At 31.8% G+C, this 14,079-nt stretch overlaps 1 protein-coding gene across 1 annotated transcript; it reads right to left on the bottom strand.

Moving 5' to 3' along the window:
• Nucleotides 1-397: 397 nt before the first annotated feature.
• On the bottom strand, nt 398-8,493 carry LOC114736653 (MADS-box protein JOINTLESS). Its single transcript, XM_028924527.1, has 9 exons — nt 8,401-8,493; nt 7,938-8,122; nt 4,906-4,975; nt 3,092-3,153; nt 2,865-2,964; nt 1,908-1,949; nt 1,467-1,505; nt 1,022-1,134; nt 398-422 (listed from the first exon to the last, which is right to left on the bottom strand). The coding sequence occupies exons 2-9, from the start codon at nt 8,117-8,119 to the stop codon at nt 404-406; spliced, it is 627 nt and encodes a 208-aa protein (XP_028780360.1). The 5' UTR covers nt 8,120-8,122; nt 8,401-8,493; the 3' UTR covers nt 398-403.
• Nucleotides 8,494-14,079: the final 5,586 nt, after the last annotated feature.

Genomic DNA, 14,079 nt, shown 5'->3' with positions numbered 1-14,079 from the left:
AGTAGCGGAGGTACTAATACATTAATTCTCTCTCCCTATCTCTCTTTTATTTTTTATTTTTTATTTTTTTTGGTTGCAGAATATGTCAAATAACCACCACCATGGCGGGTGAATGAAGCTGCACACATTAAGGCCGAGCACTGGACCCTTTGTTTATACATGACTTTGGAATTTATGTACAACACCATTGGATATGTACACACACACATATGTATATGTTCATTTGGTCAATTTATGTAACCAATACCTACTTACGGATTAAAAGCAAACTTAAATTCTCATGAAATAATGGGAAAAAAAGCTCCTGAATTGGTTCAATTTCACCCGCAAGAATGATGATCTCAAGAGTATCTGGTTCTGCTCTATAGTGCCTCATCATCTTTTTTTTTTTTTTTTCCTGTTCTCATTTAAATAAAGACAATCTGCAACACACAAAATAAAATCAAGTTAAACTTTTAATAATATATGCCACAGATCCACATCTGATCCTTAATTTCACACACACACACACACACTAATAAATTTAGTCTCACATTAAGTGTATGCAAGAATACATATTCTAAATAAACCTTGCAAAGACAAGCTAAAGTTCACTGTTTGACTTCCTCTTTTTTTTTTTTCAAGAACAAGTATTACCGGTTTGAGATTACAAGTCAGATCAAACCCGTAATTACTTCTCACTTTTAGGAAATTTTCATGACACTAAGCTATAAGGCTGTTGGCTTTGTGACTCAATGTTGAGTGTTAAAACGAGACCCTTATTAACACATGCAATCCCCAATATTTGACAATTCAGAACTCTGACAAGGATATATTCACGTATTATCATATGATTTCAATGCTCCTCCAAACTGTTAAAGATCTGGCTGCTGAAATTTACTTTTTGTTTTGAGATCCTCAGTATTATGTTTCTATATAAAACCAACCCATCATGTAATCACAAGTCTATTCACTATACCAGCAAAATCATGATGATAGTTCAGAAAGCGCAAGAATAGACAGTTAAGTCAGTTATACTCACCCCAATCTGAGAGAAGTGTCTGAACTATCATCATCATGCGGAGGATCAAATATGCTGCCAATGTTGGCTGACTCAGATGACTGGCCTCCTTGTTCTTGTGAAGGATTCCTCACCTAAACACAGACATTTTCCATCTTTTAAGACTCTCTTTCAAAACAAGTGATTTGAGAACTAGATTGGACCAGCTGGTTCAACCAGTGAAGTGGACCTTTGATTTAAAATGCTTTCAAAAGCTTCCACATAATAGTCAGTCAAATTTGGTCAACCAAAAAAAAAACGGATTTTCTTATGTATACAATTTAATAATGACCCATTCAACTAAGGATCATCTATTAACAGGGCAATAAAATTTAAATCAATGTCTTAACTAGTTCGATGCTGTAAACATTAGAAACACAGAAATTTAACGGTTTACAATGAAAAAACACTTCAAAATTCCGGTCACCTGTTTTAATAGCTGATTCTCTTCCACCAATTGGATTCTCTGCACGGATAAAACAAGTAGCATTTTCAGACAAGTGAGGGAACCTAAAAGCCAGACATGTAGTTTTAATACTTACGGATTAAATATGAAGATACAAACACAGCCAAGGAATACTCAATTCAATCCATAGATGTCTTAGACTTGCTATTCTTTAGTCCACAGGGCATATTTTAATAAAAAAATTTTTCGTTGTATCATATTAAATAGAAGAATCATGTAGATTGTTTTTCCAAACATTATATGTTAATGATTCAAATTCTCCATGTATGAATGGATTAAGGAGGATGGGAAAGGGAAAGAAAGTTTGACGATGATAATTCTTTTTTTTCCTCTTCAAGCTTCAAGTTATAACTGAACAAAAATATATAAGATTTCAACAATTAAGTTTGGAATGTGCTTGACCTTTCTTTTGAGCGCATCGATCTCTTTCAACATTATGTCATCCTGCAAATCACAAAAAGAACCATCTATGCAGATTAGTTATAATAATTTCTGGATATCAGCAAAGTGGCCCCAATAAAACAATCGCTAAAGCTATCCTTTATAGTGTGTTTGGAAGGAGTAGTTTAAGCGAGAAAATTTGTTTGAAGGTATTTGAGCAAGAGCTTTGGAAAATCTCTTCTTTATGTTAGCAGAAAATGGATTTTTAAATTATTGGAGCAATGTATTGAAGTAATTTTGTTTCAAAATTGGGAGGGGGGAAAAAAAAAAAGTAGCAGCAGAATTCTCCCACAATAGCCAATGTTTCAATACATTCTTCTTTCTCAAATTTTTGAGGGACACTCTCATGAGAATGGACGCTCTGAAGCTAGTGAAATTGAACATATACCATATAGATTAGTTTCCGTTCAGCTTAGTCAATTTCACAAATTTTCAACATAGCTAGGTGTGGGTAATAGAAATCCAGAATAAATACTTTTAAATGCAAAAAGTTTGGAAATGAAGCTTTATCCAAACTAGAATTTCCAAAAATAATAAACCCCACATTTCAAAATCAATGAGAGTTCGATCCCTCAATTGTTATATCAAGAAAATGAATGCAAAAACCAACAAATAGCTTCCTAATTACTTTTCAAACTGAAAAATAGGTCCAGGAAGATAGGTTCTTCCATAATAGACTTTTATTGTTATTGATAAGTATATATGTCATCTCAAAACTCATCTATAATTGACAAGATAAGCTTCTCATGGTCCCAACATATAACAATGTTGGGAGTTGACGAACTTATCTTTATGTTTTGAAAGTTTGAAAGAGTGTCTGCAAAATGATCCAAAATTCATGGAGATTCTTCCTTCCTTCTTCCACGGGTACATATACAAATAAAGATGCAACATAGAAGTGGATAAGACAATTCGAACCTTTGCTCTGACTACACGTTTCAAACCTTTATCTAATTGCTCTTCAAGCTTCTGTAATTCATTTATGTTCAATCCTTCAAGCTCTTCTCCCTTCAACTGCCTTTCAATTATAAGACATAGTGATCGCTCAGTAATACAACATTGTAGGTATATGCATAGAGTAGGCACAACATAAAAACTTCACTGTATAAATATGTAATAGCACATAAATATATATACATACATACTTCAGTTCCTGAACCTTATTGGCTTCTTCCTTGCTGAGCTTGCTGAAAGTGTCCCTGTCATACTATGCATAACATTTATGATTCATTACTCTTGAATTTCAGGGAAAGCAAAAGTGAAATATGTATACAAATATATATATATATCAATATACATAATCTTCTCTCTCTCACTAAAATTTCCCTACGTTTTTATTTATTCTGCATTCTATGAGGTAGAGACTAATTTCATTTCAGACTATATGTGAAGGCACGTATATAAGGAGGAGAAATTCTCAGGTGCCGTATTGTTGAAATCATATCTTATATATTTAACCCTATGCATTTGAATAGTCTGAAGTGAGTTGCGCTATCTGTGCTTTATGAAAATTGGAGGGAAGCTCAGCCTTAATTGCTGCTTAACAACCGGAGTTAAGCTTAATTTTAACTCATAGTTGTACAGAATCATGGTTAAACCATTTGTTCGAGATGATTCGTTGGGGTTTGAGAAATCACAGTTAAGCTCTTGCTGCAGTTAAATCTTTAAAAAGTTGGAGCCAGGGCACTTTTTTGTAATGAGAGAAAATAATAAAATGATTAAACAAGCATTTTCATCTTAATAATAGCTAAGTCAACCGCATTAGCAGCTTAATTAATTTCCAAATATATAATCAATAATATTGCTACCGCATAAGCAACAGGAACTAGTCAGGTTTTATTATGGGCCAATTTGTTTAACATTAAAGAAAAAAGTGATTTTAGTTAAGTTTAACACTTGAATTGTTGGGAGAAGATTACATGAAGATTTTGTTGGGGGGGGGGGAATATTTTTAGCTTCTTTTTTTTTTTTTTTGGGGATAAGCTACTCCAAATAGCTTATCAAAATGAGCTTTTTCCAACACATCCGTCATATGTAATTAGCTTAGCCAACAACTCCCTCATGTTGAGGCCAAGTAAGATCAATTTTTTTAGCAAAAGTGCAAACCTTTGCTTTGACAACACGGCTCAACCCACTTTTTATTTGTTCTTCAAGCTTATCTGATTCCTTTGTGTTCAATCCTTCAAGCTCTTCTCCCTTCAACTGCCTTTCAATATAATTATAAGGTATAGTCATCCCCTTACTAATGCAATATAAGTCTCTGCATAGAGGAGGCCATAATAAAAGCTTCACAGTGTACATGCGCGCGTGCACGTGCGCGCACACATATTTGTATTACGTACCTCAATTCCTGAGGCTTATTAGCTTCTTAAATTCCCCATGAGATTTCTATTAGTTCATTGTTACTGAATTTCTGGTCAAGCATAGTGAAAAACGTAACTTTTATTATATATACATAAAATTTTATTACCATTATTATTCACATTGTCGGCGAACTTGAATCATTTTTTTTTTATTTATTCATAGTTCTCATTTGATATCACCTCATTTGGATCCTGTTTTAGCTTTGGCCTATGCTAGGTGGAGGTGAGCTATAAGCTATGAATCCAAATGTTTCATCATTTCTAAACAAAACTATTATATAACCGTGGAAAAGGGGAAAATCTATGTGATTAAACAAATAATCAAGTTGAAGACGGATAAGGGATAAAGTTTTTGAAATCAAACGAAACGGAACAAATGTACTATGGCAAGGACAATTCAACAAAACCAAGCTAAATATGCATATATAATATAAAAGAGCTTATAAGTTGTACTATTCAGGAGATATGGAATAAGTGTCGCATAATTCAGGCTAATTTATATTTAAAGGAGGAGGAAAACGGAGCAAAAGGATTGCGAAGCATATATTTAGACGAAGTCAGTTTCAGGAAAAAAAGAATACGCATAATGATCTTACCAAAACAGATGAATGATATAATCTCCCAATTTGTGAGTACTGATCATATCTTTCGATAACCTGCGGCACACTATGATAAGGAAAAAGACAGATGGTTCAAAATTTATTCTGCAAACTACAAACTGTCCGCATTATGGGACCAAAAAGAGAAGGGGTATTAGAGAACTTGAACCCCCAAGTATAAAATGATATACAATCCCCAATCCTTAATATAAGATCTACTTAATTAATTTGGATAGATTAAGGAAAATAATTAAATTAGTTATTTGTCAAAACTATGTGTTGATTTTCTCAAATATCTTCTTAAATGATTTGGATTGAAACTATCCATTAATGCAAACTTCCTTAGCACATGCACAACTAATAGGGTTAGTTTGGATAAATATGAGGGGGAATGGATTGGGGTCTTCTATTTATAACCATTTCAATTTCCCTACTAGCTCTTATATTAAAGACCAGAGATAATAATATTATATGAGCCCCTAAAATCATTCTTTATTCACGAATTTCTGGTATAAACACAAAATCATTCTTTAATCTCTGAAGTACTACTAGGCACTTTGACACAACTTTGTGTGACTAAAATCATCAAATGAGTTGGTAACCGGGGGGGGGGGGAATCAAATGACAAGTAAACAAAAAGGTTGCACGTTAAAAGATTATAAGTGCAATCAAATGCGACTGACTCTAATTTTCATTCTATGATTCATTAATTGTGATGTCAAAATTACTCGATGACAACTACAAGTGGTAGCCTGATTATTCTCTCTTGCCAATTAATTCCATGACTTTAACTGCGACACTTTTTACTTCTTTTAATATCTTTGATACTTTTTTTTTTTTTACACTGACAGGGGACAATTACGGCCACTCCTCAAACCAGTCATGGAAAGAATTGGTGTAAATAGCTTGCATTAATCGCGTCGTTATGATGAAATGGTGGAAATATCCTTGTGTGTTTTCATGTCTTAATGAAAAGTTAAAAGAAAAATGACGCAGACACTACTCTATATGAGGATTAATTATTAAACTACAGGTGATCCATAGAGAAGGATGTGTAAAGAAGCCGGATAGAGAAGATAATGTGGAGGAATAAAATTTTGAAATACAACAAATATATTGACTTTTTTTTATTTATTAAAACACCTCCTAATAACAAATGCGCAAATTCACTTAGGTTTTGTGGAAAGTTCGTTTCTAACTCACAGAGGCAAAGCACTTAAAATAACTCGTTCATGATTATAAATGGATTTACGATGATGAATAAAACTCTAAAAGGGATAACCATAAAGAGTTTCATCGCTCTGAGTTTCCAGTGTTTCCAATCAAATTAAACATGGCAATTGTCAAACTTTTGTTATGCAGGAATGAAGAGTATCAAATTTGGTTAGTTTGTTGAATCTGACCATTGCTCTTAGACAAGAAAATTACTATAACTCCTATGTTATAGTTCAATGGTGTGTTTTTTATATTATCAATATAAGTTTGGAGTGATCTCCCATATCTCATAAGTAGTTTCAGAATTTTGCTTCATTTCTTAAATATTTTGAACTTCACTCACTCTTTTTCCTTTTTGTTTTTTCCTGCACTTCCTATGCTACTAATATAAACCTCTTCTAAACTTTACTAAACGTATACATTTAATAAATCATAGTATGATAATATATATTTTATTTTACAATAATAATCAACAAATTCAATCCTACTCAACAGCAAGAAGATTGAACACAAAAAGAAGTGGTCATGAGTTTGAACCTTGCAAAAGACACATTTAAGATGAAAATATTTGGACAGTCACGCCGCATGAGAGTGGTGATATGGCCATAACGTGGCATCAGTGAAGCCATTTTTCTCTAGCATCACTTTCAGTAGCCACTTTTCAGCGGTGACTTTTTTTGTCGCCACTGAAACTTTTCAACCATGATTGCTATAGGTGGTGACTTTTTGTCGCCGCTAAAAGTCAATTTTTTTGTACCTAGTAAGCAAAAATTTTGATAGCCAGGATAGATTTCATCCTTAGCAAGTTTTAGTAGTTTTGCATGTGTGGACGCATGCGAAATGCCTATAATACACATGCAAATATATAAATTTGAACTTCACACATATGCTGATGTGATGTGATGTATCTAAGGGTCCTCTAGAGGATTGAAAGAGAATACAAATTGAAACACTAATCTCGCAAAGCAAAGAAAGAGGAAAAGCTTAATGCGTTGTGTTGCACTGCCATTACAGAAAATAGTCTTTTGCGTAACTGATGTAAAGCCTCTAAATGAACAACAAGAAAATGCGTTTTCTTCTGAAAACTAAACATGTTCTCAAATCAGATATTTTACCCTAAGCACCATTTTTTTCACTCAAGCAAGCTAAATGAACTAATCCTTTCCTTTGCATAAGTGGTCAAAAGGTCTCATTCAAAATAAAACATCTCGTTGTCTAGAGGCGTATTTGAGGAGAATAATCTATAATAAGGCCATAAATATATATATATATATATCCATATTGGAAATGAAATGAACTATAACATGTCATCATGTTGGTATTTTCTTTGCAGTTACATATCAAAACAATAAGTGATAAGTTTTTAAAGGCATTTTTCTTTGTTACTATGCAAAAAATAAGATGTACATTTATAAAGGGGGAAACATTCAAGAATCATAAACAAAGAAGTTGAAGTTTCAGAAAATCAAAAAGCCAAGTACAGCAAGTCAGCCAAGATTATCATTATTATTTTCTCAGAAAAGTGTTTGATAGAAACAGTGACATTCTCTAAGCTAGCACGTTCGTGGTCATTCTCGTGTACGTTTGCCTAGATCAATGAGCTTAAAATAAAATTAAAATAATAAGCACAAGTACATGATTACGAATCTTGCATGTAGGTGCGAAAATTAAACAATAATTACCGGGTAAAAGCATTCAACCATCGACGAGTTGCAGATAGATTGAAAATACTTGTGAGATATATATATATATATATATATATATATATATAAAGATGAAAGGGAAAATCAAAACGAAGAGAGAAAGAGAGAGACCTTGAGCTAGCATATTCGAAGAGCTTCCCAGTGGAAGAAAAGACTATGAGAGCAATCTCAGCATCACAGAGAGTTGAGAGTTCTCGAGCCTTCTTGAATAACCCTCTCCTTCTCTTTGAAAATGTCACTTGCCTCGCAGTTATGTTATCGATCTTCTTTATTTCTATCTTCTGTCTTGTCATTTCCTTATGAAGCAAAAATAGACCCAAAAATCAGGGACGAAAATAAGGAAAACAATTCATTAATAATCAACAAATATGATAGATTCAGGCTGAAAATAAAAATTACTGAATCTTTCATAACTGAAAAAACGGAATATTTAGTTCCCGACCAGTTAAACGAAAGGAGGTGGCCCATTATCTCTCAAATCGAAGTAGAAAATCAATCCCAGATCCATTAAGCAACACACAAAAATTGTTCTTGGGTCGACAGAAAGAAGAAAAGAATAAAGGACAAATTAAACCTTGAAGAACAAAGAGGGCTTCCAATCAGAACAAGCAAACGATTGAGGAATCTTACTGTCAAACACCGAAGTGTTGAGAATTAAACAAGAAGAAGAGGAAAACGAAGAAAGGGGAGAGAAAGAGAAAGAGAAGGGGAATATTACAGGAAAAGAAAAAGAGGAAAATAGTTGGTTTGAAGTATTAGTGTCTAAAAGAGGAAACGAAAGATTGCAAGAAAAAGGAAGATGCTCACCAAGAATCTAGAATCAACCCTAGTTGAAGAGAAAGCTTAGCCACAGGTGCGATGAACCCCACCTAGCAATAGTCCATGAGAGAACAAACCCAGAGAGGGGAGAGAGAGAGAGGCGTGTGGCAAGAGGAGGAAATGAACCTTTCAGAGAAATAACGTTAATTACTAGTTATGGAGGGGGGTCACTTGGCTTATTTCGTTTTCTTTCCTTTTGTCGACTTAATGGTGAGTGGGGGCAGGCACGACACAGTACACACCCCCCGCAACACCGTCCAATGAATTGTAGAGAGAGATACAGTGCGCGAGTGCGTTTGTTTATTTATTTATTTTTAACTGTCAGAGATGTGTGAAAATCAGCTTAGGGGAAATGACATTTTGGGACCCAACAAAATGATATTTAGGCCAAAAAAACAATTTTCATGTCCCTATATTTTTTAAAATTTTTAATTTGGTGCCTGTATTGTTTTTTTTAATTAAAATTTTCAATTTTACTCTCAGTATTGTTGGCCTTGAAAGTTCTGACTTTACTGTTGGCCACTGCACATGAGGTAATGATGCTAAAAGAACTGCGTTGAAAATTTTAGGAAAATAATTTTTCCATTATGACTTCAAAATATTTTTGTTGACATGAAGGATAAAACTAGAGGCCGAATTTTCGTATATTGTATAATCCATTTGGAAAAAAAACATGAGATTCTAAATTTTAACTGAATTAAAATTGGCGGGCCAAAAAAAGACATAGGGACTTAATTAAAAGTGAGGGGAAATCATATGGACTTGAGGATTAATTTTTTCTACAAAATAAAAAATACTTTATTAAGATAAAAGTAGAGCCGGTAACATGAGTCAATCTACTGGTTATGAGGGACTTGGATTCTCTCCACTACCCTTTCCATCCTCTTCCCCTCCTCTATCCTCCTCTTCTCTTCACAACCATTGGATCAAAATTCCAATGGTCCAGATTTAACATCTTATAAAAATAATGTCATTACAAAAATAAATAAATAAATTTAAGCTGTTAAAATATGGTCTGAACAGTTCACAATTGTAATAAAAAAAATTGAAAAAAAATTTGTTCTATAATAACAGTCTGTAGTTATGAACTGTTCAAATTAGATTTTAACAGTTTAAATTTATTGATTTATTTTTTATCATAATATTTATTTTTATAAAATGTTATAAAATATTAAATCTGAACTATTTGAGTTTTGATCCAATGGTTGTGAAGAGAAAAGTATGGTAGTGGAGGGAAAAAGGATGGGAATGATAGTAGAGGGAATCCAATTCTGGTTATGAGCTAACCCATGCCCAGTCTTAAAAGAACCAATTTTTGTAGTTTTGGTATTTTAACAACCCAGCCTCCTAGGCTAACCCACAAAGTTTTTTTTTTTAATTTTGTTTGCATTTTGTTTTCTTTTAATAAAATCTATTCAAATTTCTAAATACCTAAAACGAAACATCTAAATAAAATTATCATAAATGAAACATAGAATTTAAAATTCTAAACATCCCAAAATATTAAACATACATAATACATCATCCTAAACGATTAAATATACATCCCAAATTAAAACATAGCAAATCTAAACCAATAATAACACAAACACAATGTCATAAATCACCATCAAGTGCTTAACCATCGGTCACCATTCAATATTGATAGGATTCAAAGTATGATCTAAAAAGGCCTATCAAGTGCTTAACCATCGGTCACCATTCAATATTGATAGGATTCAAAGTATGATCTAAAAAGGTGAAATTATTTGGCTAAGCTTGAAAAGTAAAACCACTTTCTTTTTGCTTAACTAATTCTACCATAAATAAAATTCATAATACAAACTGAAAAATATATTAAATTATGGTAATTTTAAATAATCAGAATGAAATAAAAGACTAAAGGAGTAAACATAATTATATTTGAATGGAAGAGAAAAATAAAATAAAAAATAAAATGGGTTAACTTGCTGTGGGTTCTGTCTTAGCGGTTACGAGCTCAAAAAATCTATTTTAAAATAAACCTAATTCTCATCAATTCAACCCACTATTTTTTGGGAATTGACGGCCCATGAGCTATACTCGTATTACTTGCTCTAGACAAGACCAAATGTTATTTTAACGTTACTTTGCTTTTCACAAATATGCATCACAGTTTGCTATTTTCCATCAGCTTGCCTTTGCAAAATGTTAATTCCCGAAGAAAATGGATGGAGCCTGAAGGATTCAAGTGAATTTTATGCATGAATCACTTAACCATTCAAGTGCATTTCAAAATGCTGGACTTGAAAAAAGCTTCAAGATATTATATACACGTTAACCTTAAAAAATTTCATTATTAATATTATATATATAAATCAAAAAATTATACACACTACACTCGTCTAGGTTTGACATTGCTTAAATAAGACTAAAAATATAATATCAAAATACTATAAATGATTAGTCTTACAATATTAAAGAAGGTAACGTGAGATTCCATAATCTATTATCTATACATTCACTTAAAATCATGTTACAACACATTAATTTATATTGGCTAAACGCTACGCTTCCCACTTCATAGAAGCAACCCTTTTTCCATTTTGCTGCTTCTAGTCTGCAGCATCATAAAAAAATACATATAAAATATTATTCAAATAATAATATGCAGACAAAATTGATATATGATGTTTATGCGTGTATATAAAAAATTTATAAAATGAACCTGAATAATGCTATGTAGAATAAAGAAAGAAGTCGGTTGATGATTTTCCCTTGCTTAAATAATAAATATTGACACACTCATTTTTTTAAGGGAAAATTTCAAAAAAAAATTTTGAATTTTAAAATTTTAAATCAATCTTATTGACTATGCTTTAATAATAATTGATAATATTTGACAAGTAAATAATAACACATTTTTTAGTCGTTTTTTATTTGGAATTTTCAAATTTTAAAATATTTTTTTGAGATTTTTTTTTCAAAAGAGAAACGCAAGACAAATGATCTTAAATTACCTCAAAATTTGTCTGCCCAAGAGTGAAAATTGTACTTGGACTTGGTGTCTACAAAGAGTTCTATATTATCCAACATATTTGATATTGGTAAAGTAGAATATTCATCATCTTTTAAATTTGCTGGGGAGAAATTTTCTTCTTTTGCCTCCCCTGGATCATCATTAGAGCTACACAAAATATTTTCATGAACAATTGAAATCGATACTCAAGCTTTATGATTTAAAAAAGTTATGTGAAACTTGCATGAATAAAAAAACAGAATGTGATAAATGCATAATCCTTCATCTGGAATATTTTATGAAGCAGTGATTCTTTTTCTTTTTTTTTTGAAAAATATATATAAGATATGAGTAAAAATAATTATGAAAATATAGTCGAGAAGAAGAAAGAGAGCATGCACAAATCGTTGGTCCGAGTAAGACATTAAATATATTTCAAATTATTTAAAAAGAGTGTTTTAGTAATTTTAAACTTCTAACAATATGACAAAATAATTATTCTTATTATTCTTGTGGTAGCTGCTATACCTTAAGTTTGTCTCTAGCAACGAACAGAAATCATCCGTGGACATGCTTGTCTCTTCTTCCACGCTTTCTAATTATCTTTATTTTTTCTACAAATTCGTTTTTGAATATTTTCTTTTGGCTCTATTCTTGTTTTAGTTTCTTGTTTCTTTGAATATGATTTTTTGGCTCTTCATCATATTATCTTTGTTGGTTTTCTTCATACTCCTTTTGTCACATCCTGTTAATTTTAACTCTGAAATACAGAATATAAAATAAACTATAGGTCAAGCAGGGTAGTAGATAGATAGACAACACAACTTTTGAATTGAAACCAGATCGAGAACCAGATTGATATTTTCAAAATATCCAGTCAAAATAGAACAGAGTGGGAAAATGTATCCAAAATTTCAAAAAAATTTTAAAATTCATGAAAAATATAATAAGGGTTTAGAATAGTATTTGAGGCTTAGAAAAGGAAAATAGCATAAAAATAATTTATTGTGGATTTTTTTTATAGAATTTTGGCTAAGTAAGAAAAATTGGCCAAATTGAATTATTTAAAATATATAGGGGTCTTAATAATTCATGAAAAATTAGCAAAATTATTTGAGAGGTTATCATTAATTTAAAAATTATCCTTAGCCTCTAGAGATGTAGAAGTTAGCTTTAAATTATTTAAAATAAAATTATATTGATAAAAGGCCGATTTTGAAAAAAAAATTATTTGAAGGAGTTATTAGGCAAAATAAAATCTAAGAAAATTAAAAGAACCTCCCCTCATTAAAAGGAAGCTATTGGTGTAAAGAAATAAATTTTTTTGAGACAATAGATTGAACAAGATCTGAGAAAAATTTAACCAATATTACAAGATTATATAGTGCAAAACCATAAGCTTGGTGGGGTAAAATTTTTCTCCATTTTTCTGGTCAAGATGGCCCCATTTGAGGAGGGAGAGGACCTAAGTGAAATAATACAATTTGTTAAAGGATAGAATTAAAAAAATTAGAATTGTAAATAAAAAATAAAGATTTTTACACATAGGTGCTTATGTGTCCCTTAAGGTGGCATCTTCATTCAATTTGGAAGACACCTAAGGAGAGTATGTGGCGTGATCTTGAGGGAGAAGAGGTAGGATGAAGCCATGCGGGATGTGGTGAAAGTGAACGGTAACTTAGATTACCACATAATAAGGGTTAAGACCAAGCTTATATATACCACTTTTTCTCCTCTTTGGTCATTTTTTTTTGTCATCTTTGGAGCTTGGAGAGGCAGACCATTCAGCCAAGCAAGGAGAAAGAAGAAATAGAAGAAGAATCAGCCAAATCGAGGTGGCTTCAAGTCCTAAATCAAGGTAAAAGCTTAGTTATCCTTCCTAATCCATGATATTCTATAGATTAATGGTTTTAAACATGGTTTTCATAGAGTTTGATGATTGGAAACCTTAAGAAAAGCTGCTCTTTGAATTGCTTCATGATGGGATATGATTGATTCTAAGTTTATATATGAATTAAGGGATAGAAAATAGTTGTTTGATGATGGTTAAACCTTATTATTTGAAATATTTCAACTTGTGTAACCTTATGATACTGTTCGGCCAGAGATGGTTCATCATGCTAGGGTTTGATTTTTGTTATTTTGATGCTTCCTATAAATTTAGAACATGAATTTGTGAAGGGTATGTGGAGAATATATCTTTAGAAGCATTGAAATTAAAAATAGAATTTGAGAACCTAAAACCTACCTCTCGGTCAAGTTGAAAAATCAGGAAAGGAGTTAGATTTTGATCAATCTAAGTTCATACATTCTACATAAAAATTATGTACGAAAAGCATCTGGCAATTATGTTAAGGAAGATGATACTAAAACCCTAAAATAAAGGCTAAAGGATTAGGGTTTTAGAGTTAAATGTTTAATGGGCTAATGTGATTGATTTGAAATGACATTGTTCTT

The sequence above is a fragment of the Neltuma alba genome, unplaced genomic scaffold, assembly GCF_004799145.2.
Source record: "Neltuma alba isolate B1F8T4 unplaced genomic scaffold, ASM479914v2 tig00013353_pilon, whole genome shotgun sequence".
In the NCBI taxonomy this organism is placed as follows: Eukaryota; Viridiplantae; Streptophyta; class Magnoliopsida; order Fabales; family Fabaceae; genus Neltuma; species Neltuma alba.
The sequence above is the reverse complement of the archived record's forward strand: the minus strand, read 5'-3'. Positions and strand labels throughout refer to the sequence as shown.

Bases quoted from the DNA above. Each gene is read 5' to 3' on its own strand.
- LOC114736653 (XM_028924527.1), bottom strand. From the start codon at position 8,119: ATGACAAGACAGAAGATAGAAATAAAGAAGATCGATAACATAACTGCG. The intron at 2,965-3,091 runs GTATGTATGTAT...TATAATTGAAAG, and splicing joins AATAAGGTTCAGGAACTGAA to GCAGTTGAAGGGAGAAGAGC. The intron at 1,135-1,466 runs GTGACCGGAATT...GTCTGTGTTTAG, and splicing joins AGAATCAGCTATTAAAACAG to GTGAGGAATCCTTCACAAGA.